General features: G+C 58.0%; 1 protein-coding gene across 1 annotated transcript in view; it reads right to left on the minus strand.

Moving 5' to 3' along the window:
• Positions 1–12,827: 12,827 nt before the first annotated feature.
• Positions 12,828–24,878, minus strand: part of Runx3 (RUNX family transcription factor 3) — a 49,434-nt gene continuing 37,383 nt past the window's right edge. Inside the window, exons 5-6 of the mRNA XM_078025616.1 lie at positions 19,264–19,422; positions 12,828–15,400 (exon numbers count right to left, since the gene is read on the minus strand). Coding sequence (XP_077881742.1) covers positions 14,877–15,400; positions 19,264–19,422 — 683 coding nt within the window. The 3' untranslated portion in view covers positions 12,828–14,876. The remainder of the gene's footprint in view (positions 15,401–19,263; positions 19,423–24,878) is intronic.

Below are 24,878 nucleotides of genomic sequence, written 5' to 3' on the forward strand. Positions count from 1 at the left end.
TAACATTCTACCCCATACCCTGTCATAATCATGTATTTGTTTTATGAGTTTCTGTGTCAATTCATTTGGATTTTCTACATAAATGATGCTGTCGTCCACAAACAAAAGCAATTTTATTTCTCCCTTTTCATCTGTATACCTTTTATTTCCCTTTCTTATCTTATTGCATTGGCTAGGATTTCTAGTGAGGTACCAAAAAAGAGGGGCGAGAGGGAGCATCCTTACTTTGTTCCTGACCTTAGTGGAGCTTCTAGTTTCTCATCATTAAGTATGATATTAGTTGTAGGTTTTTTGTAGCTATTCTTCATCAAGTTAAGGAAGTTGTTCTTTATTCCTAGTTTACTGAGGCATTAAAAAATCAAAAATTTTTTTAATCATGAATGAGCATATGATTTGGCAAATGCTTTTTCTTCATCTGTTGATATGATTAGGTGCATTTTCCTTTATAACCTGTTGATGGGCTACATTAATTCACCTTCAAATACCAGCCTTGCACATCCGGGATAAGTCTTACTGAGTCATAGTATAGAATTCTTTTTAAACACTACTGGATTCAATTTTACTAATATTTTATTGAGAATTTTTTTGCATTTATGTTCAAGGAAGGTATTGGTCTATAGTTTTCTTGTAGTGTCTGGTTATGGCCTCTGGTAATGCTGGCTTTGTAGGATGACTTAAGAAATGTTCCCTCTGTTTCCAGCTCCTGAAAGAGATTGTAGAGATTTTTTTTCTGGAGATACTTTGAATGTTAGAATTCTCTGGTGAACCCATCTATACCTCAGACTTTCTGTTTTGGAAGGTTATTAATTATTGATTCAATTTTTTCATGAGTTCAAAGCCAGCCTCAGCAATTTAGCAAGGTACTAAGAAACTCAGTGAGACCCTGTCTCTAATAAAACATAAAATAGGGCTGGGGGTGTGGCTCAGAGGTCGAGTGCCCCTGAGTTCAATTCCTGGTGCCCACACATCAAAAAAAAAAATTGTGTTTTCTGGGCCTAGAGTTATTCATAGTATTACATTATTATCCTTTTAGTGTTTATGGTATCTGTAAGATGTCTCCTTTCTTTCTGATATTAGGAATTATGTCCTCTCCTTTTTTCTTAGCCTGATCAGAGTCTTATTGATATTATTATCTTTTCAAAGAAATGGTTTTAATTTCATTGATTTTTCTCTATTGATTTTCTGTTCTTCATTTCACAGTTTTCTGCTCTAATTTTTCCTTTTTCTTTTTCCTTCCTCCCGGTCTCCCTCCCTCCCTCCCTTCCTTCCTCCTGTGGATTAAACCCAGGGTCGCCCATGGCGGGCAAGCGCGGTACCTCTGAGCTGGGTCTCTCTCCTTTCTTTGCTTACTTTGATCTTCTCTCTCTAGTTTCCTATGGTAGAAACAGAGATTGCTGATTTGGCCCTTTCTTCTTTTCTAACATTTACATTCAATGCTATGAATCTCCCTCTAAGAACACAGCTTTTGCTGCCTCCCATAAACTTTAATAAGTTGTGTTTTCGATTTTCATTAGGCAAAATATTTTAAAACGATTCTTGGAGATTTCTTCTTTGACCCATGCATTATTTGGAAGTGTGTCATTTAATCTCCACGTATTTTGGCATTTTCTTTTTGTTATTGCTTTCTATTTTAATTCTGTTGTGATCTGAGAGCAGGTATTACATCATTTCTGTTCTCTTAAGTTCATTAAAGTGTGTTTTGTGGTCCAGAACATAGTCTGCTTTATTCCATTTTATGGCCAAATAATATTTATTGTGTGGATATGACACGTTTTGTTCATCCCCTCGTAAGCTGATGGACATTTGGATTGGTCCTGTTTTTTGTTAATCCACTGTATACCGAACACACGATCCAGTGGCATTTAATACATTCACAGGGTTGGGCAACCCATGCCTCAGTCTTTTTTCAAAATATTCTAAAGGACACCCCAACACCATGAAACAGCAGTCCCTCCCCACCTCCATCACCCTGGGCAAACATTGATCTGCTTTTGGACTCCACAAATCTATTTTGGATACTTCATTTGAATAGAATCATACATGTGATCTTTTGTGTCTGGCTGTTTTTTTTTTGTACTAGGGGTTGAGTCCAGGGGTGCTTAACCACTGGGCCACATCCCCAGCCCTTTTTAATATTTTTTTTTGAGACAGGGTCTCATTGAGTTGCGTAGAGCCTTGCTAAGTTGTTGAGGTGGCCTTGAACTTTCAGTCCTCCTGCCTCAGCCTCCAGAGCGGCTGGGGTTATAGGTGTGCACCACCCCACTTGGCTTGCGTCTGGCTCTTTTCGGTTATAATGTCCTCAGTGCTCCCCGACGCTGGAGCTTTTCTTTTTATGGCTTTTTATTATGGCTGAATAATGGTCTGCTGTGTGGACATACCACACGGTGTTGATGGACGTTGGCGTTATTTTCACTTTCAGCTGTTGCAAGAAGTGCCGCTATAAGCATTTGTGTGCAAAATCTGGCTTGAATACATGTGTGCAGTTCTTTTGCATAGACATCTAGAAGCAGAGTTGCTGGGCTGCACGGTGACATTCAGAGGAGCTGCCCACCTGCTTCCAAAGTGGCCACAGCAACGTGTGGAAGCTCTCGTTGCTGCACACTCTCACTGGCTCTTGCTATTTTCTTTCTTTCTTTTAAATCAGCCAAGCGGGGTGGCGCACACCTGTCATCCCAGCGACTCCAGAGGCTGAGGCAGGAGGATTGCAAGTTCAAGACCAGCCTCAGCAACTTATCAAGGCCCTTAGCAAATCAGCAAGATCCAGTCTCTGAATAAAATATAAAAAAGGGCTGGGGATGTGGCTCAGTGGTTAAGGACCCCCTGGGTTCAATCCCCAGTACCCCCCCCCCCAAAAAAAGAAAAAATCATAACCACGATGGTGAATACAAATGATCTCATCATTGTTTTGATTTGCATTTCTTTAATGACTACCCGTACTGAGCATCTTTCCATGTGTTTCTTGGCCTTTTGTTTCTCTTCTTTGGAGAAATAGGAATTCAAACCTTTTACTCTCTTTTAAATTGGGCTGTGTATATTTTTCTTTTTATTGTTGAGTTTTGAGATATCTATTATCGACTTACCATCTGTCTTCTGGATACCAGACCCATATCAGATCTATGATTTACTAGTATTTTCTCCCGTTCTTTAAGTTGTAATTCACTTTCTTTTTGTGGTCCTGGGGGATTGGACCCAGGGGCGTTTCACCACGGAGTGGCATCCTCCCCCTTTTTATTTTTGATTGAGAGACAGGGTCTTGCTGACTTGCTGAGGCTGGCCTTCAACTTGAGATCCTCTTGCCTCAGCCTCCTGAGGCACCGGGATCACCGGTGGGTGACATGGCTGATTTCACTTTCTAGAAAGTGTCTTCTGACGGATGCACTCTTTATTTTTATTTTGATGCGATCCAGCTTTTCTTTGTTGCTTTGGTGACACGTCTAACAATCAGTTGTCAAACCCTTGGTCCTGAGGGGTTCCTGCTGAGTTTTCTCCTAGGAGTTCCGAGGCTTCAGTGCTCACTGCGGCCTGTGGTCCACTGTGAACTCGCTTTTGAACGTGGCCTGAGGGAGGGGTTCAGCTTCCTTCTTTCACAGGTGGAAATCAGCTGTCCCAGCACTGTGTGTTGAGGGGCTAGAAAGAGGCCACATTTTAAAGAAAACGCTTGGTCAAATATTCGTGTGACTGGTATACACGCAGCTGATTCTCGGACGGGGTGACCAGGGTGAAGGTGGACCATGAGTGACCGTTGGGCAGTGCTGCTTCTGGGGGATTCTTGCTTCCTGAGGGTTTCCCGGGGCCTGGGAAGATGCTTCCCTCAGCAGAGTGCGGCAGGCCGAGGAGTCAAGGCCTCTGGTCTCCGTGCAGGAGGCAGCTCGGCAAGACCCCAGCCCTGCCCCCTCCCCTGCGTCCATGGACGAGGGTCTCTGAAGCAGAGGAGGGGATCCCCCACCGCCAGGCCACCACCTCTCACTGGTGCCCCGACACCCCCTCCCCTCCCCCTGCCAGGCCCGGCATCTCCCCGTGAAGCCAGATTCGGTTCCATAGACAGCCTCAGGAGCCTTGGCACATTGTTTTCCAGGCCGTGCCCCGCCTGGACCTGGGTTCCCTTCCTCTGTGGGGGTCACAGCTCCTCACGGCCAGGCGGTGGTGGAAGGTGTGGTTTCGTCTTCCCGTTTGGCTTTTGGAACATCCGAGTCTTTCTGGACACATGACCATGGTGTGGCCTGTCAGCCTCCCTGTCTATTCTGCCTCAAGCGAGCGGTCCTCCTGTCTCGGCCTCCCGAGTGGCTGGGATTGCAGGAGTGCACCGTCACCCCGGGTGCCTCGAGAGAAGGAGAACTCTCTGAAAGTCTACGCAATTTATTCCTCCAGGATTGGAAATGATGCTAATGAGAAATCTATACCAGGGTAAAACCTAGGAACAAGTAGCGCTGGCAATTTAAGATAGCGGTGAAGAGACTTAAAAAAAAAATCCCTGCCCAACAACAACAGTAACAAAACCTGAAACAGAAAACGTGAGGCATGAGACGTGCAGGTCAGGAACGACTGTGGGCCTGGCGGTTAAGACGGGCCCCGGGCCCCCTTCCCCGTGGGCTCTCCCCACCAGTCTCCCCTGGAGACTGCTCCCAGCCAGCGGGTGTCCCTGCTGCCCTGCAAACAGCCCAGAGGCACCGGCCCTTCCCCAGAATTTGATTTTCTGCTCCTCTTATGTGGACTCCTCATTTTTATTTATTGTTATTAACATTATTTAGTGGGAATTGTGGTTTTCAGCGTTTTGGCTTTTGGGATTTCAACATTCAGGATTTCAATCTCTTGGGATGGTGATTTCCACTTTAGGAATTTCGAGTTCTGGGGATTTCAATATTTGGGACTGTCTGTGTGGGACTGTCCTACAGGACAGCCATCAGCACCGATCAGAGGGGTAGGTGTAGAGGCAGCAGAAGTCGGGGACCCGGGGCTCTGGCACAGGCCTGCATGGCACCTGCTGGTGCCCTCTGGATCTGCCCAGGGCACTCCAAACACCAGCGAGTCCTTCCCACTGCACAAGGGCTGGCTGCTGGTCCCTCCAGGCTGCGATGTGACATAGAGATGGGTCCGACAATGACCAGCCCTGCCAGGAAGGAGGCCCTGGGAGCTCAGGCCGGGCCTCTGCGGGGGCCTAGCAGTGCCCTAGAAATTTTTTCAAAAGGAGGCGAGATCTCTGCTGCAGGAAATTCTAGGGCGTCTGCCCTGGGCCTCCTCTAAGGGGCTTTGTCAAAGTCTCTGCCCAGTCTCCTCGTCCAGCATGTGGACCTTCCTGACCCCGAGGCTGGAAGAGCAGGGTGGCCACAGAGGTCACTCGCTCTGTCTTAGAACAGCTTTCGGATTCCCCAGTGGACATGCGGGTGGCCTCCCAACCATGGTATATGCTGCTTGGAAATTCAAAGAGAACCAAGAGGGCGGTGGAGACCCCAGAAGTTCATTCTCTCCTTTTGGAGGCTGGATGTTTGAAGTGAGGGTGCTGGAGGGCCGTGGTCCCCCCCAAAAGGCCTCTTCTTCACAGTCCCAGCCTCTGGTGGCTGCAGGCGTCCCGTGGTCACACAGTCCCTCCTCCTTTCCGTGTTCCTTTTTTTTTTTCTGTACTGGAATGGAACTCAGGGGTGCTTAGCCACTGAGCCCCGTCCCCAGCCCAGTAGGTCCCGTCAGTGGCAAGTGCCTCACTAAGTTGCTGAGGCTGGACTTGAACTTTCAATCCTCCTGCCTCAGCCTCCCAAGCCGCTGGCATTGCAGGCGTGCACCCCCACACCCGGCTTCCATGTTTCTTTATAAGGACATTTGTCATCGGATTCAGGACCTGCCTGGACAGTCTGAGAGCATCTCCTTGTTGGAGCTCTTTAATGACATCTGCAAACACCCGCTTCCCACCCAAGCTCCCGCAAGGGTTCCGGTGACTAGAACAGGAGCTGGCACAGCGGAGGTGCAGGACGACGAGCCACCTGTCTTTCATCTTGGGGGGCATGAAGCAGGTCTCGGATCACTGGCTTCTGGAGGTCTTCCCGGTGTGGGGACCTCGCCCTTCACGGGGTTGGTCCTCTGCTCTGGGCGGCGTGTGCCTCTTACCAAGGGGTCTTTGGTTTCTGGCACGTCCCGCTCTCTGGGTTCACAGCAGCAGGGCCCTGGAGGCAGCGGGCCCCAGAGGGGGTCTGAGGACCTGCCGACAGCAGGGTCCTCGATGGTCTTGACATTCCACAGACACAACCCAGGTGGGTCGTGTAGACACCGCGGAAGTGCCGCTGCCCCTCCTCTGAAGACTGCTCTCTGACAAGTAGCCAGCGTCCTGCCAGGCAGGCCACACCCCTGCAGGGGACAGGGGAGTCCCGTCTGGCTGGCTGACCTGGGGCCACATGAGGCTGACTCCCTGCCTGGGGACAGGACGGGGGCAACTCAGGAGTGAGATTCGTGCTGCAGAGACCCCGGAGAACCCAACAAGGCGACTCCCGCCCCAGGGGCCAGGACTGGCTCCTTCCCGGCCTCCCTGGGTCCACTTTCCCCCCACTGTCCCCGTCTGTGGATCTGCTTCCTGGGGGCCGACCCACGCGGGTCCCTGGGCGTGGCATTAGGGTGGAGGACAGAGTCTGTGGTCCTGGGCCGGGACGTGAAGGTGCGCTGGCGTCCCTGCCACGTAAGGGCAGACCACCTGGGCGCCTCCCTGCGGCAGGTCCCCCTCCCCCTCCGGTCTTCCTCCATCTCATTATCCTGTTCACTCTGTATTACGACCCGAGACAGGGTCATCTGGTCATCTGCTTATGACCTTCCTCCCCAAGGGGGGTGACAGCTCCCTGGGACCCATGACAAGGTCTGCCGTCTTCAAAGCTGTACCCCAAACCCCCAGCACCGCGGTCAGTGCTGACCCACTCTGTGCTGAGTGAATAACAGATGGCCCCCAGGTGCTTTCTTTCCCTCAAAGCAGACAGAAGGGGGGGGTGGGGCTTTCTGTGAAGATTCTACATTAGAGATCATGGGGGGGACCGCTGGGGTGGGAGCGAGGCCGAGGCGGGCTGTCTCCTGGTGGGCAAGGCCCTGCGGGCTGGCTGCCCCTCCAGGCTGGCCTTGCTGGGTGTGGCCAGGCCTCAAGGAAACACAAGGTTTTTAATAAACCCTCAGTCCATAAAGGCGGGGGTCCCGTGCCCCTCCTGCCGGCCCAGCTGTTGACTTTAGAAGCCAAGAGGTTGGGGGGCTGCCCAGTCCCCGTGTAGTCGGGGAGTATAGGTAGAAGGTTCTGGCCCATTCTACAGGGAAAACGAAACAGGACTCGCTGGGCCCTGGAAGGAGGCCACGGCCAGCCGGAATCAAAGGTCCATTCAGAGCGGCCGACTCCTCACACTGGCCACGTCCCTCTGAGCCTTTCCAGGGGCTGCTGTGGGGGGGCCCGCCACCCCTCCCACCCCAGAGAGGGCCCCGCTGTGTTCAAATTGTTTCATGATGACACGGGCCTCGTACTTTTCTAATTTCAGGCCTCGGTGACTTAGGACCGAGTCGTTTTCATGGAAAAAGAAATAGAACCTGTTTGTGGCCAGGACCCAGGGCCACCTCGGCAGATATCCCCACCGTGTGCACAGCCAGCCTGGGTGAGCTGCCACCGACCCAGAGGCCCAGAGCCCCTCCAGGGAGGCCTCATTGGCAAGGCACCCGCTGGAGTGGGGAAGGGCAGACTGGGGGGGGGGTCACCAGGGGGACATAGAGACAGTGATTTCTCTTTCCATTTCATGCTTTGTGAAGCCTTAGAAACACACTTCAGAAAGGTAGATGCCTCGCTTTCAGAATCAGAGAAAGGACCATCAACACCATGCTCTTTGTATTTTTCTTTCTTTCTTTTTGTGGGGCTGGGGTTGGAACCCAGGGCCTTTGCACATGCTAGGCCAGTGCTCTACCCTTGAGCTGCACCCCAACTCCACTTGTGTCCTTTCTGCTGATTCTTTTTCATCTTGGGGTGTTACTGAGGTCAAACACAAGGGTGCTCTACCACTGAGCTACACCCTCAGCCCTTTATCTTTTTATTTTGTGATAGGGTCTTACTAAGTTGCTGAGGCTGACTTTGAACTTGGGGTCCTCCTGCCTCAGTCTCCCGAGTCGCTGAGATTATAGGTGTGCACCACTGCACCTGGCTTCTGCATCTGTTTCCAAGAAGACATTTTCTTGGGCTGGGGGTGTGGCTCAAGCGGAATCGCGCTCGCCTGGCATGCGTGTGGCCCGGGTTCGATCCTCAGCACCACATACAAACAACCATGTTATGTCCACCAAAAACTGAAAAATAAATATTAAATAATTCTCTCTCCTCCCTCTCTCTCTCTCTCTCTCTCTCTCTCTCTCTCTCTCTCTCTCTCTCTCTCTCTCTAAAAAAAAAAAAAAAAGACATTTTCTCATCATTCTTTCTCCCCTGATGACTGTCTTTATAACAAGACTGTCCCGGGGCACTCTGCCTTTCCTCCAAGGCTAAATTTATTCTTACTTTGAGCTACCAGTCCCTTTCTTTGGTAGGAAATTTAAATTCAACCTTTTCAACTATTCTTCTGCCATAGTGAGGACTGGAGTGAATTCTTCCCTTGTTCCTCAAATTTTTTTCACCTGTAAAATGGGGATCAGTAAGCTGAGTTGGAAAATGTGAACTATTTAGCCTAAGCATTAAGTATTAGCAAGTATTATTATTCCAGAGCTAAAGGGAAGGCATCAAACCCACCAACGGAGCATCAGGGAAGGCTCCCTGGAAGAGATGGCATTTTGGTGGATGACACAGGTCTTGGAGCCAGCATGATCTCCATTCCCTCTGTCTGGATGCTTATTCAGTCTGGGAGTTACACACACGCCCCTCCATGCAGGGTGCTTACGCGAAAAACTTGGAAAGGACAGAAAGAGAAAACAGTTATCATCCCATCTTGCCAGAGACTTTATTCTAGATAATTTTTAATCTTTATTTTTAAACCATATTAGCTGGTAAGCTACATACAGCGTGATTCTGGTTAGACAAATGTTTCTTTTTTTTTTTTTTTTTTTTTTTTAAGAGAGAGGTGAGAGAGAGACACAGAGAGAGAGAGGCAGAGAGAATTTTTAATATTTATTTTTTAGTTTTTGGCGGACACAACATCTTTGTTGGTATGTGGTGCTGAGGATCGAACCCGGGCCGCACGCATGCCAGGCGAGCTTGCTACCGCTCGAGCCACATCCCCAGCCCTAGACAAATGTTTATTCCTAAAAAGTATTTATATAGTTATAATCAACAAACATCCAACTGCAATGGAAACCCCCAAAATGTTGACCTGGTTATCTTTGGGGTGGGATTAGCAGCCGTGTTTCTTGGGGGATCTATATTGTCTTTGTCTCCTCTCATGATCATGTGCTATTTAGTGTCATTTTAAAATGTAATACATAGATTTTTTTCCCCCCTCATAGGCGAAAGCTAGAGAGGAAAAGGGGGGGGGAAAGGTGGGGGAGAGTCTCATGAAACCAAAGGGAGGTCAGCAGAGGAAAGGGAGGGAGGGGGAAGCACAGGGGAGTGACACCGGCCAAAGGATATTGTTATTTTGTGCACCGTGCGCGTGCAAAGATGGAACAGACCCCATGAGTCTGTAGGACTATAATGCACCAATTAAAAACAAGTGTGTGTGTGTGTGTGGTGGGGAGAGAAGAGTCAAACTGAAAAAGTCTGAAGGAACCTTAGGGTACACTATAAAAAATGAAATAATAATGATTAAACATAATGCATGGAACTTGGGAACCTTGGGTGCCATCTCATAATCTTTATCTCCTCAAACCCCAGAGGCGACTGAGTGGCCAGACTGTGAGCCCCAGGCTCTCTAGGCTGAGGCTGCCTGTGACCTCGGGTGTGGTCAGGGGTTGTCCTAAGGAAACTGAGGCAGGACCTAAGGCTTCCCCCAATACTCTTGGGCTGGGGCGGGTACAGGCAAGGGCTGACTGTGGATTAACTGGCTACTATTGAAATCTTGTCCCCAGGGGCTCCTTTTAAAGCCACTGCCCCCCCCCCCCAGGGAGTGGGAGGCATTTACACGGGAGTTTGGGGCAAGGTGTCCTTCCTGAGACCCGAGTGCGAAGGTCTATGAGGCCACGGGAGCTCCTTCTCCCATCAGTTTGCACAGATGTCACACTCCTGTGCTCCATTGTTGCCGTAGCCTGTGACCAGGTCTCTGCACGCCCACACCCAGGCCTGCGCCTGCACACTCCTCAGCTCGGCTCCCCGTGCCCCCTGTCCTGGACCTGTCCCTTCCCCTTCCCCACAGTCCCCTACTCCTCCCGGCCACACGCCTCCAGCGCGGGCCCCACTCAGGCTCCGCAGGCCTGCGCGCATGACGCTGCTGCCCAAGGCCCTCCTGCGGCTTCACTGCTGGGCGGATTTCCAGTCACCTCCTCCACCTCGTCTGGGGGAGGACGCCTCTTCTGAGGAGCCTCCGGGGCTTGCTCTGCCCTGGCCTCCTCTTCCTGCCTCTGGCACACGGGGTGAGTGAGTGAGCGAATCCTGGCACAGAGGAGGGCTGGTGGCCCAGCAGCTGCCACTGTTGGGACTCCAGAGCGCTCTCCGGCTTCAGCAGTGACGGTGGCACATGGGAGGCCGCCGCCCGCTCCGCAGGACGGCTCCGTTGGGCCGGGTGGGGGGCAGGCTCTCGGGTGGATGTAAAATGTCTGAAGCCATCGGCGGCTCTGAGCCCCCAAACTAAAAATAGGAAGCCGGGGGCCTCGGGGCTGCGGTGGGCCTGGACCACACAGGTGCGGCGGCTGCGGATGTCGCCGGCTGCGTCCCCGCCCCCAGCCCGCGGCCGCGGAGGCAGAGGGCCCCTGGACTTCTGCCAGGACGGTCACTGCGGCTCGCGGCCTCTGCCTCCGCCCTCTCCTGGGTGACAGCTCGTTTCATTTACGACCCCACAGTGGGGGGCAACCGGCCCACGAGCTGAGGTCCCCACTCAGGTGGCCGGGCGAGGGCTGCCCCTGGGCTGGGCTGGGCTGCTGTGTGGGGCAGGGGAGGGGACAGGGCTGGTGAGGCGGTTCCGGAGCACACGCCTCCGCCTCCGTGCTCAGCCCTGCCCTCCTCGCTGGGTCCGCTCCACCGGAGGCTCCCCGCGAGCGGAGGCTCCCCGCGGAGTGTGTCACCGTCACAGTCACACCCTGCCGGGGTGGCCCTTCCCAGAACAAGAGCCAGAGCCCATCCTCAAAGGGGGGCTGGCTCGGGTCTCGGGGCCACGTCCCCCTCGCACGCTGCCAGGCACAGGCCAGCCCAGCACAGTCCCCCTCCGGGGACCCCTGCGGGCACCGCCGCTCAGCCTCCCACCGGGTCAGCGCAGGCTGCCCAAATCAGAGGGGTCCCTGTGGCCTCTGAGATGGAACTCCGGGATCCTAGGGGGTGGCAGAAATGGCCTCTTCACCCTGGACTGGCTGCCGGTGGCTCAGGGGACTCTGAAGCCAGCCCTCCCCTCCAGCCAGGTAAATCCCGGCCTGAGGCGGGGGCTTTGGGGTTCAGGGTCCTGTGACTCTGCCACAACCTGGCACGTGGCAGTGAGTATGGGAGTCAAGAGGGCAGCTGGCGGCCTCCCCAACCCTCCTCCAAGGAGGCTCTTTCTGGGCCTCGCTGGGACTCTGGCGCAGGAGGCGGGCCCTGCTCACCTTTCTCTGGGGGTGTTGGGGGGTGGGGGGCGCTGGCTGCGGCGCCATCTGCGGCCCTGCGCTGCCGCCCCCTGCAGGCTGCGGCGGCTACTGCGGTGCTTCCTCCCACAGGGGCCACCTCCATCAGCTGGGGCTTCTCCGGGCGCCCGCTGCCGCCTGGCAAGTGGGGCACAGGGGATGGGGTCAGAGGCTCTGGAGTTCACAGCCTCTGCCATCAGCTGCGGGGAGGGCCATCAGCTCCTACAAAGTGACCCCCCTTCCCCAGGGGTAAAAACCCACTGAGGAAGCAGCGCTGGCCACGTGGGCACTGCGCACAACCTGCTCTGCTTACCCCTCCGAGGTGCCGCGGACACGCGGAGAAACCGCAGCTGTGCCTGCTCAGAAGGAACCTGCTGGTCCCTGTATGCTGGGTGAGGGGTGATCAAGGGTTTAGGTTAGGGAAATGGGAGCTTCCTGTTGGGTGCTGGGTTTAGATCTCAATCCACTGAACAGGGCAAAATTTGGGAATTAGTTTTAAAGTGGGCATCATTCAAAGGTCTGTTTATGAGAGTTTCCCTTCTGCACATCCCAAATGGCTGGCACAGGGCTGCTGTTGGGTCCTGGGGTGGGAGAGGCTGGGCTTCCTTGCTGGCAGGGCCAGTAGGGGTTTCTCACATTAGCCCTGTGGCCCCACAGTCCAAGTCCCTTCACATTAGCCCTGCGGCCCCAATCAGACGTGAAACCCTAAGCACTCCCTCAGAAAACTTCAGGCCCCTCTTCTATAAAATTGGGGTGCCCAAGAGCTGCCTACTCTGCCATATCATTGCTGTGCACTAGCCACAAATCCCAGAGGGGGCTCTCCCCAGGTGCCCTCTCCCTAAGTCTGCATCTGGGGAACAATCTGGGACCATGTGCAGTGTCTTCTATGAGGTGAACACATGCCACTGAGAGGGGAGGAGTGGTGGCACCTGGAAGGCTTGCCTGCGGTTCTTCATGGTCCTGGCCACACCGGAAGGACTGGCGCTGTCCTTGGGCCGCAGGGGGTCTCTGCCACTGTTCCTGAGCGAGCTGGATGGGAACGAGGCATGGGCCCCAGGCTCCCCTGAGCAGCAGCCTTGCCCTGCTTCCTCCTGGCCAAGGACAGGAGGCCCCTGCCCACCCCACCCCCATGCCAATGCCCACAGCCCTAGAAGCCTGGCACCGGATCCTTCAACATATCTGTTATATTATTGTAACAAATCAAAATTCCATTTTACAGTTAAATAGTACAGAAGACGGACAGTTTACTGTACAAGCAAGTTGTGCATGAAAAACAAACACACCAAGCAAACAATAGTGCAAAGCAGTTTCTCTCCCCCCACCCTCCCGGCCAGTTCTGGGACAGTTTTACACAAGACGTGAGCACAGCAGACACCAAGGCCTCAGCGTGACAATATGTCACAAAGGATCTGCACCCGCTGCCCACGTGCTTACAGTAACGTTGGCTCAACCCCTTCCCCTCCTTGTGCTTTCTAGTCAGTGTGTTCTCCCAGCACAACTTTAAACCAGCCTTGCAAATAAGGACCCATCTCTGCCAGCCTGGTTGTCTGTACCCACTGTGGGCCTGACAGATTCCACCTGGCTGCCAGCATTGCTCGTCAGGGGTGGGGTTGGAGATCAATTTATTTCCTGTCCCTGCCCCACTCGGGGCTTGGGTATCAGGAAGGGGTAGTCACTTGGGGAGGGGCTACAAAGTGCTGGGCACTGGGAACCCAAAGGCGCCTCCCCCACTGACCTGGGCCAGTTTATGACCACAGAATGGGAGTGAAGCAGGTAAGAGGGCAGTGGACTTATAGCTGCTTCCTGAGAAGGGGTGGAGAGGCCCCCCTGGGTGCAGGGAGTTTGTAGGACACCCCCAGCCACTATTTTGAAGAGATGGAGAATGCCTTTATTCCAGTGAGGGCAGGACAAGTGCTATGATAGAGACCATCACAAAGGAGCAGGATAGGGGACTTTTCACATCCACAGAGGATGTGGCAGAAGCAGTCATGAAAAGTCACCTGCTCGCCAGCCCTTGTATGCTTCCTGTTCCTTTCCAGAATAAGGAACTCAGATGTGAGGACCTTGCAGCCTGAGCCTCTGGGCAAGGCCTGCTTCCTGTCTGCAGATTCCAGAGGTGCCCTCCTAGCACAGGGTGGCTGAGCCAGGACTGGGGAGTCCTCCACCACTGTTCTGCTGTCACACAGCCAGTGCCACCCCCCCCACCACCTCCTCCAGGACCAATGTCTTTGAACACAGATGTGACATTCCAGCACCTCTGGAACTTCACCACCGGGTTCTCGCAGGGACCCCTGGGGAAGGTGCAGCTATAGGATCAGGACATCTGCAGGTGGTAGGATCCCAATGACCCCACTCAGAAGGCAGCCAGGGGTGGGGGTGCTGTTCCCAGCCACAGTGCTTCATCTGTAAGAGCCCTTCTGTTTGAAAATGTTTGACTAAAGCTTTTTTCTAAAATCAAGGTTAAAAACTGGTTTTGGTTCAAGACTGTTCACTTCTGCAGTGCAACAGAGGGGCGTGGCCAGGCCATCCCAGACCCAGCCGACAGGGCCGTACTGCCCCTCTCCTCAACGCTTGCTGCTAGGACCTATCTGGGCCCTGAGATCTCTCCAAAAATGGAAATGATGAAACCAGCCACCAAGAGGACAGAGGGTGGTTGCCTTGGGCTGGAAAAGTGCACGAGGGGCCCGTTTGTAAGTGCGCCCCTGTATAAGGGACCTGCTGCCACAGCTCATCTGCCCCCTGGGACCCAGAGGCAGCTGGGACGGGACGGGGCGGGGGCGGGGGTACTTCTCGGCTGTAGGAATTCCGGGTGGGGCACTGGCTGGGGTGTGTTCTCTGCTCTCGGCGGGCGAGGTCCAGCCCCTCCAGTGGGCAGTGAGGGGACCCTCCGGCGGGGGCGGGGCCTCCAGTTCTGACTCCTGTTAATGCCGAGGGCGGGCGGCCTGGGGTGCAGGTGTGGTGGAGGCCGGCCCTGGGCTTTTCCTATGGGCAGGGCCCCACCACTTCTCTGGATCGGACGGAGATGGCCTCCGGCCCAGGAGCTAGCCCTGGGCACGGCTGGAGCCGGGCGGTGGTCCCGGGAGACGCAGGAGGACGAGTCGGCTGGGCCTGGGCTGGGGCAGTGTCCGGGGGTCCCCGCCCCCTCTGTACAAAGCCGTGGCTGGACAGGCGCGCGGGGCCGCGGGCCAGCGAGGTCCCGTCCCCCGGCGCGGCGCTCAGTAGGGCCGCCACACGGCCTCGTCCATGCGGCCCGGCGTGCTGAGGGCGGTGGGCGAGTTGCTGTGGCTGCCGTCGGCCTCCACGCCGTCGCCCTGGCCGCCCAGGCTGGGGTTCATGAGGTTGCCGGCGGGCGCGGCGCCGCTGGGGCAGGAGGCCAGCATGCGCGTGGGCGAGCGCTCGCCCGCCACCATGGAGAACTGGTAGGAGCCGGAGGAGGCGCCGTAGTAGAGGTGGTAGGGCGCCGCGTTGGCCGGGAAGGGGCCGCTCTGGCTCTGCGGCGCCCCGGGGTAGGGCGGCGGGAGGTAGGTGTGGTGGAAGCGGCTGGCGGCCGGCATGCCCGCCACGCCGAGGCCGCCCAGGCTGGAGCCCGAGGGCGCGGCGCTGTAGGGGAAGGCGGCCGACATGGCCCCGGGGTAGTGCATCCGGGGGTCGGGGAAGCGGCTCTCCGAGAGCGGCGGCAGCGCCGAGAAGGAGCGGTCGAACTGGCGCGGGTCGGAGAAGGGGGTCAGCTCCGAGGTGCCTGGGGAACAGCAGAGGAGGGTCAGTCGCAGCCAGGCCACGCGGGGCTCCCGAGTGTGACCCGGGCTCTGGCTCGCAGGGCTCACTAGGGGACCCCCGCCTGGGGATCCCTGGGAAGCGCAGGGGGCAGGTGCCTGGGCCGCAGTCAAGGATGGGGCCTTGCCTTCCCTGAGCAGGTGGCCACTGAGGACCTGGCTCGGCTCGGGATGGCTCCCTGTCGAGGGGGATGAAAAGGGCCTGTGACCCCCTTTAGGGGTCTGTTGAGATGCCAAAGGGGACCCTGCCTCTGAGAATAGGGTGACTGAGACAGAGAGAGAGACACAGAAGGGACTGGACCTGCCTGGAGGCCCCTGACCCCGGCAGCCTGGGGTAGTGTGAGTGCCCAGGTGCACACTGGGCTCTGCGTCCAGGCTGCGGGCCTCAGCTCACATTCGGGATGGAGCTGGCGCCCTGCAGGTTCTACCTGCAGCTCTGTGCCCCTCTCCTGCAGGCTGGCTGACCATGGCCACACAATGACCAGCAGCTACCCACACCTGCCTCGACAGCAAAGGAAAGGCCAGTTAGAGGGACCTTGGGGTCCAGGCCCCCACTGGGCGGTGTCCAGCCTGGCCCTGTGCCGGCTCCCTGGGAGTGTGGCTCCTCAGTGGGCTGGAAGACAAGGGCGTCCCAGCCTCTACCCTACTTTTGTGGTCACAGGCTGTGGAGCCTCACATTCAAATGGACTCTGGGACTGGATCTAACCCAACTGGTGGAAAAATGGAGGCCCAGAGAGGGCGAGGCACGAGGACCCCACAGTACATTGGTTCTAGCGTAAAACCCCAGGGATTCTGGGGTGGAGCCCCAACGTCCGCCTTCTCCTGATCAAGGCAGCAGAGCTGAGGCTAACCATGTGGCCTCCAGAACTGGACAGACATCCAGCTGTGTGTCCCTGGACGAGTCACTTAGCCTTCTGTACCCGTTTCCTGGGGACCACAGCCTTTTGTAAGGTTTCAGTTGACAGAGCCCTTAGAACAGAGCTGGGCACAGGGTAGTTCCTGTGGGGCTCTGCGCTGCTGCCATTGCTCTGACATCTCTTGCTGGCCCCCAGGAGAATGGGCCTTGCAGGACCCTGAAGAGAAGGGCCTGACCCAGACCCTTCCTGCACTCCAGCAGCAGCGGGGGTGGGGGAGCCTGGGAGTGTCCAGGAGCCAAGCCCATTTGGCGCCCAGCACTCTGTCTCACCCACCACGGCAAAGAGCCAGGAGGAGAGGGCCTAGGAAACCAAGCTCTGTCCCCTGTCCCAGTGGGGCTGGGGCCAGAGCTGGTGGGCACTGCTGACCAGGACTGAGGCCTGGCTGGGGACAGAGCGCTCAGGCCTCCTGCTTCCTCAGGTGAGACTTGTCCCTTCTGGGGCTTTGGGGTCTGCTCAGGCAGTTGGGTACACATCCCTCGGCAGTGCCTCTGGGCAGCTGGAACCTTCTGGAATGTCCGACACCCTCCCCAGTGGTCACTGGCTGGTCACTCTGCCTTGGAGCCTGGGAGGTCAGAGGTGCCTGGTGGCAGCTTGCATCTAGGACCCCAGGGGAGCAGGCCCTCCAGAGAGCATGAGGTGGGCGCCTCCTTGCTGAACAGGGTGGAGGTGGTTCCCATCCTCAGGGCAAAGGAACCCCACATGGAACCCAGTAAGGGACAGCAGGTCTGGGGCTCTGGGAACACGAGGTCCTGCAGCGGATGGCCTGGGCCTGGAGTGTGGCATCAGAGTCCACATGCACGGGACGACAAGCTCGGCCTGCCTGGACCTGCACTATCCGCCCTGCCTCCCTCCTCGAGGGGTGGGGGGTACCTGCCCTGGGCACGCCTTGGACCCCCCAGCAGCTTCCTCGAGTCTCCTGTGCCACCCCCAGCCTTACCGCCCCGGGAAACCCGAGCTGGCGGCCACTGTCCAACAGCCAATCCCAACAGTGGGAGGAAATGTTTATTTTTTTCTCCAAATTGCCTCAGCTGCTGCGTGGAGGCTGAATGGGCCCTTTGAGTGGTGAGAAGCCCCCATTGTGGGTGGCTGTGGCTGGGGGGCCGGGCTCAGCACTGCTCCCCGTGACCAAGGCCAGGGGGTCAGAGCTAGTAACCGGCACCAGGGAAGTGGTGGGTGTCCTGAGGGCACCCAGGGTGCCTGAAGGGAAGGGCTGCTCCCACCCCAAGGGAGGGCCCATGAGGGGCAGTCCTCATGCCCGGGCTGCCAGCATCCTTCTTTCCACTTTATAGATGAGAAAACTGAGGCTCAGAGAGGTTTGGTGACTTGCTTAAGAACACAGAGCCAGTGACAGGCAGAGCCAAGCTCGTAGCCAGGCCCACCTGACTGCACCGGTCCTGCCCCTCTGCTGGTCCTGGTCAAGGGCTCTTTCTCTCACCCCAAAGTGGACAAACCTGAAGAGGGGGACTTTACGGCCCAGTGTTGTGGGTGGCTCATGAGGGGCCAGGCCCTATTTCAGGATGTGGCAGGAGGAGGAGGACGGGCCAGCCACTTGCCCCGCACAGTCTGCTGACCTCCTCTCCCCCGACCTGAGGAGAGGCAGGGGCTGTGCCTGCGGCGGGGCAGGCCAGACCCCTTGGGCCTGCGTGGAGGATGGGCAGGTCTGCTTAGGGACCCACGGGCACCAATTCCCAGACAATGCCCCTCCAGCTGTGGCAGGGCAGATTCGGTCCCCAACACGTTAGCCAGGCTCTGCCCGAGGAAGGTGAGGTCAGCTGGGTTGGGGCTGCTGTCACGTCAAAGGCGCTGGCTCAGGGGGATGCGAGCAGGGTGTGCGGGTCCCTAGCAGCCGATCTGGGGGCCAGATCCGCTCCTGTGCTCCCCAGGGCTTGGGCTGAAAGCTGGGTGGAGGGGACTGAGCCCAGGCTAGAGGGGCCGCATCCAGCCCCCAGCTGCTGCGTCAGGCCTGGAGCACAGAGGAAGGGCTGGGCCAGGCCTCTGGTCAGCTGGAGGGGGAGGAGGAGGGGGAGGCAGGTGGGAGCCAGTCTGCAGTCCTGCTGCAGTCCCCTTCTCCAGGCCTCCTGAAGCACAGACCCTCCTGGGGGCAGCACCGTGGAGACTAGACCTGGTCATTAGTGGGCCGTGTGACCTGGGTGACTCTTAACCTCCTCAGCCTCAATTCACTCATCTGCCAAATGGGCCTCCTGCAGCTCTGCTAACTGGGAGAGAAGGCCAGAGTGCTGTGGCAGCCCGCCCCCGAGCCAGAGTCCTGCCCCTGCCTGGCCACTGCCAGGCGGCAAAAGTGCCCAGCCCACAACAGCCCCCAGCAGACATGCTGGCTGAGTCCTGCAGGCCAGGACAGGCCCTGTCCACTGCCTGCGGGCACCTATACACTCTGGAAGACCTACCTACAGTCCGGCTGCTACCTGCCTGCTGTCCCCAACTGGGCAATGGGGACAGAGCCCCAGTCCTCAGTGCCCCTGTTTGGGGGAGTCTCTGGGCAGCGGGGAGGCCTTTCCCAGACAGTGCCGCACGTCTCTCGGGGGCTGTCGACTCGTCACAGTCTGAGTGCAGTCGAGTCCTGTGGCCTGAACACCCCCCAGCCCTGGGAGCCCCCCCACCTGACTTTCAGATGGGAGGCTGAGGCCAGGGGAGAGTCCTGGGGCACAGAGGGGACACATCACCCCAGTTTTCACAGGTCCTCTGGAATTAACCCCATATCCTGGGCTGTGTCCGCTCACGCTGATCCCGGGGACGTGGTTTGCCAAGTCAGGAGGTGGGTGCTGGGTGGGGCAGGGGGCCCCAGGGAAGCACCCGCAGGAGCGTGCGGCCCAGCGCCTCCTCCATGAACCAAGAGCAGCCAGAGCTTCTCCGAAGGGCCCGGCTGGGCAGGCGGGCCACGCCCCGGTTCCTACCTTGGATGGGGGTCTGGCCTTGGCTGCCGAAGTGGGTTGTGGTGGTGAGTGAGCCTCGGGGGCTGGGTGTGCTCGGCGTCACCCGCATGCGCAGCCGCTCCAGGTCCCCGAAGCGGTCAGGGAACGCCTTGGTCTGGTCTTCTATCTTCTGCCGGTGCCCTGGGGAGCATCAGAAGCCATCAGCCACTGGCTCCCTGGAGTCCCAGGCAACCCAGAAATGCCTCGCTCTCCTGGGAAGTTCTTCCTGAGTTCTAACCTCAGGTCTGCAGGGAGAACCCTGAGGTCACCACCAGACTCCTCTGAGGTTTTCAGAAGACTCTCTGAATAGAGCATGGTGGTTCCAAGCCACCGGGGCTGCCAGGAGCTGGCTGCTAACTGCACAAATCGGGGAGGCTTTCTTGAATGGGGTCAGTGAAGCTGTGAACCCAAGATCCAAACTCAGGGTTCACATCAAAGTCTGTGGCCTAATGCTCCCCACCTGCTGTGAGGCAGAGGGGGACACGGAGGCACCAGGCATGGGAGGCCTCTGTTCCCAAGGGTGGCAGGGAGAGAGGTCAGCAGTGCCCACCTCCGACAGAACAAGAGGCCCTGCTCCAGCCCCAAGGCACGGGGACCCCCTCGTCTCTTCAGCCTCTGGCAGAACGCAAAGCCACCAGGACACCGGGCAGGGCTGGCGCACCTGAGGGAGGGGCTGGGCTGGGCTCCTGGAAGCTGGGGTCAGGGGACCAGCCCACCTGGCCTGGGGCGTCACACTTGGAGAAAACTGCAGGCGCTTCCCAGCCCCCTGTTCTGGGCCACAAGGAAGAACCCCGCCTCACCTCCTGGGCCCCAGGAGCTGGCAGGGTCAAGGTGGCCATGCCCCTGCCCTCTTGCAGCCTGCTGAAGGCCAAAAGAGCTCTTTTTGAATGATATCAAGCCTGCGGGGACCTTCCCCGTCACACACACACTTTTTCAGTCACTCAGTTTACATTTCGCAAGCAACAAATCAAGTTTCCAAAAGTCAAAACACTGCAGATGAGGCGTTTTGACCCATCCCAGGACCCCTCCAGAAGCCCCCACTGTAGAAGGCTTTCTACCCAGTCTTTGCTTTTGTTTTATGTGCATGGAATACAGGAAGACTCTCATGGAATTTTCTAGAATGGTGTCACCCTGGATATATCATATTGTCCCTTCCTTTTTGAGTGGCATGTCTGGGAGGACAAGCTCAGTTTCCTTACCTGTGAAACGGGGCTGAAAGGCCCGACTCCCTAGGACTTTAGCCTCAATAAGTGTGTGAGGACTGCTGTCCCTCGCTCTGTGTCACATCTGCTGGAGGTGCCCGTCACCTCCCTGATGAAGGTGACCAGGCCCTCTCTTACAGATCAGAGCACTGTGGATCAGAGAGGCACACAGGCTTGCCAGAGGTCACAGAGCAAGAAGTTGGTGGGATCTGTTGGACCTGGGCCCCTTTAAAAAAGTGGGGGAGAAGGGGGGCTGGGGTGGTGGCTCAGTGGTAGTGCAGTCGTCCGGCATGTGTGAGGCACTGGGTTCCATCCTCGGCACCACAATAAAAAAATAAACTAAAGGTATCGTGTCCATCTACAACTAAAAAAATATTTGAAATAAAATAAAAGTGGGGAGGAGGGGAAAGACAGAAGAAGTTTGCCCGAGTCCTGGAGTGACGTGGAAGTTTTCAGAGAAGTGGGGGGGGGGTATGACAGTCCCCTGCTGTCCTTGCCGGGGCTGGGAGTGGGAAACAGCCACCCACCACTGCCGGGAAGCGAGGGCAGAGCCGGGAGCCCAGGAGAGGCCTCACTGCTGGTTTTTAAGATGGGGATACAGGGTCCTGGTCCCTGAAGACCCCGACCTCCCTCCACAGCCCTGCCACAAGTTCCAATGGGCATCTGCGAGTCCTAGGGGCCCTGGGGGCTCAGCAGGCCACTGAGACCCAGGGAACCCTGTGTCCTGTGACAAGGCCCCTTTCCAGAAGGGACACCTGGTGGCAGGAATAGGACCATCTGGCTTCTGGCCAGACCCTCTCCCCAGCTGTCCCCTCTGCACAAGGAAGTTGGGAAAGCAGGGCTGGGGCTGCACCTGGGCAGGGTGCTGGGTGAGTCACGCAACGGGGCGAGAGGGACGGGTGGGGAGTGGGGCAGGTGGAGAGGGAGCCGCGGGAGGCACCTGGCTGGTGGCCACTGTCAGCCAAGCCCTGACAGGGCTCCAAGAAGATGCCATGGCTCCAAGAAGAAGCCACTGGACATGGCAGGGAGGCACGGATGAGGCGGGGGACAAATGAATTTAGAATAATCTCAACAGGCAGGAAGGCAGCCGGATGGATGTGGAGACCGCAAACTGACCTGACAGCAGCTGGGTGCGAAGGATCTGGGTGTCTCAGTCAACCACAAGCCTGAAGTGAGCCAATGAGGCTACACCAAAGCTGCTGCAAAACCTCAGGCCGTGTCACTGTTGTCACTGGGGAATAAAGTCCCCATTTTCTGAGTCACACCACGTACAGAGTGCTTACAGGTACCCTGTGGCTGGCGGAAGGAGGGCAGGGTACACAGCAGCCCGGGTTTGAGGCCCGGCCCTGCTGCCTGCAGCCTGCTCGAGTCGCATGCCCACCCCAAGCTGCAGAGGCCTCACCGTGCTGCCCTCCCAGGCCGAGGTGCTGGCCTCAAGGCTTGGCCACCGTCCACTCCCCTGGGTCCCTGCCCTCACAAGTGTCCCTTCGGCCCCTGCTGGTGTACCGAGGGGGTAGGTAGGATGGAGACAGCAGGCCCAGGCCAGGTGCTGCCTGTGTCTGGAATGCAGGGCGAGGAGGCAGGACCAGTACCCAGTGGCTGGTCCCAGCTGGGAGCCGGTGACCTGGCCCCACAGTGGGGCTCTCTGTGGCGGTCCTGCCTTCGCAGAGGACGGACTTCCTGGGGGAGGACCTTCCCCAGCCTGCGGGACCTGCTTCCCGGTGCTGGGCGGCACTGCCGGGGAGGGGCAGGGGGCAGCAGGCGGCCTCACGTGGCCAGGGCGCCAGAGAGTCTGGGAGCCATGGGGCTGGGGCCCCGGCACTGGGAGCCAAGGGAACGGAAGTGCCTGAGCCCGAGGAGAGGACGGGGCGGCAGAAAGGGCTTCTTTCATCGCGGTTCCCACGGTGGGAGCCGGAGCCGGGAGCCGGGCAGGGGCTGGGGCTGGCCCTGGCCGGGGTCACCTGGGACCGCGCTGGTGCCTCAGTCCCCCTGCACAGCCGCTCGCCGAGCCCCCTCTGGCTACCCCGACTCAGGTCTACAAGCAGCAGCCCCTGGTCAGCTGCCCACAGGCACCCGGGAAGAGGGCGGGGCTGCCTCCTAGGCCCCTCTCCTGCTGCTGCTGTGGCCAGCTTCTAGAATGTTCTCCACCCCACACTCCAGAGCCTCAGCTCAGAACAGCAAGGCCCTCTTGACCGTCAGGACCAGACCCAAGAGCCCTCCCTCCAGGAAGCGCCCTTCCTCCCGCCACGGAGCCCGCGACGGCCCTGGTGTGGGAGCTGGAGGAGTGGGAACCCCACCAACTGCGGCCGCTGTGCCCCGAGTGCTTGTCCCCACAGCGGATGAGCAGCCCAGCTCTGCCACCCGTCCCCGACGGCCAGTCCTGCACTCAGGGTCACACAGAGCCACCTGCCCACCTGGTCTCCCTGGAGCCTGGGGCTTGATCAGGGATGTCGGCCCCAGCCCAGGCCAGGGCATGGGCTGCTTCTGCAGATGCAGGAGGACGGGCCTGGGCAGGGCACGCTGGGGTCTCTCAGGGGGACCCCCAGGACTAGGCCCTGCTCTGAGGCCCGGGATGTAGGGGCAGGTGCACGGTCACGCCCTGCTGCAGCCCGCCAAGTCTCCCCACTCCAGGCCTCAGTTCCGACATCCACGGTCGGACCCCGGCTGTGGGGGAGCAGCGCACTGGGGCTTCGAGTGGCCTCGGGTGGGCAAAGGCCTGGCGACTGGGGCTCACTGTCTCCAGCCGACAGAGGAGGAGCCTGGGTGCAGAGCTGTTTAGAAGTCGAATTCCTGGGGAAGACAGAGACGCTGGGGAGAAGCCCCCGCCCAAGGGGCCCGGGTGGGCTGCCATCAGTGGCCAGCAGCTGGGCTTCCCCAACATGGCCTGGAGTAGTGTCCAGGGGCCTCCCCAGGGCCCATGGCAACCTGCTCGTCGTCCTGGGCAAGGCACCTCCCGCTCTGGGCCTTGGCTGCCTCATCTGTGAAGTGGGATCACGCAAACGGATCCCTGAGGGGGACGATGGGTTCAGCAGGGGACAGTGAGCCAGGCACTGGCTTCAAGAGAGGCCTCTGTGGCCCCAGTTCTGACAAGGGCACCTTCTCCAAGCCAGCAGCTCCGCTAGGACACAGCTGGACGGTGGGGTGGCCAAGGTCACAGGTCTGGTGGGGAAGAACACTGGGGCCCTGCAGGCTGGGTGAGTCACCAAGGGTCACATGGGGTCTCCTGACCCTGTCCCCAGGACACTGCTCATCACCACCAGTCAGGCCAGCACGGGGTCCCACTCCCTACTGGGTGTCCATCAAGGCCAGCCCCCTGCCTCCGTGCAGCCCAGCACACACCCCTGCCAGGGAGGCACAAGCCCACTCGTCTCAGGACAAGTCAGGCAGTGTCCACTGCGGCGTCACACACGATACCTCCGCGGCCACAGCCCTTGAGAGGTGGTCACCGTCACCCCCTCTTAAGGACAGGGAAGTGGAGGACAAGGTTAAGGCCACACAGTGACATTCAACCTGGAACCACGGCGCGCTCCACGGCGCTGGGCCGGAGCAGAGGCTTGGCTTCCCCAGGCTCAGCCGGGTGGGAGGGCGCAGGAAGCAGGGGAAACAGGGTTGAGCAGGGCCCCGGGGTCCAGGGGACAGTGTCGTCTGCTGAAGACGGAGGGAGCCGCAGTCGCCAGGCCTGTGCCCACCCGAGGCCACTCGCAGCCTCGTCGCTGGGACCCAGACACAGCGGCCACTGTCTGCGGCGGGGCTGTGGCCTGTCAGGAGATTTACACCGGACCCTCTGGCCGCGGAGTGGAGCGGCGCTGCCCCGGGTGGTCTGCCGTGAATCGGCCCCCTGTGAGCAGATGAAAGCGGCGGCGGCTGGGCAGGGAAACGGGCTGGCGGGGGGCCAGCGGGCAGGGAGGCGGTGGCGCCCTCCCAGGGCCGCCATGGGGCTTCCAGTGGCCTGGGCTTGATTAGGGGAAGCCGGGAGGTCTGAGGTTAACCCCTTCCCTCCTGCGGGGCCGGCGCCCTGGCTCCCCTGGGCCTGCCCCAGCGCCTGGGCTTTGGTGGCCTTGGTTCCTGGGGTCCCGGGGGGGGGGGCACTGGCCTCTCCCAGCCCAGGCCTCTCTCCCCCGGTCCCCACACCCAGAGTCCAGGATGAGGCTGTGGCCACTAGAGCCTTTGCCAAGGCCTGGCTGCAGGCTCAGTCACTGCTCCTGCCCCTGCTGAGCCCCCCGCACCCCCTGCATCCACACGGCCCTCCCGAGGACCCCGCCCGCCCCTCTGCCCGGCCCACGCTGGGCAGCTGGCCCCGGCTTTGCTTTCTCTCGTTACCTGGAATTAAATGAAGTATTTACAAGTTTTGGTTCATTTATTCACCAAATATTTACTGAGCACCTGAAGTGCTCC

Source organism: Ictidomys tridecemlineatus, chromosome 11 (assembly GCF_052094955.1).
Source record: "Ictidomys tridecemlineatus isolate mIctTri1 chromosome 11, mIctTri1.hap1, whole genome shotgun sequence".
In the NCBI taxonomy this organism is placed as follows: Eukaryota; Metazoa; Chordata; class Mammalia; order Rodentia; family Sciuridae; genus Ictidomys; species Ictidomys tridecemlineatus.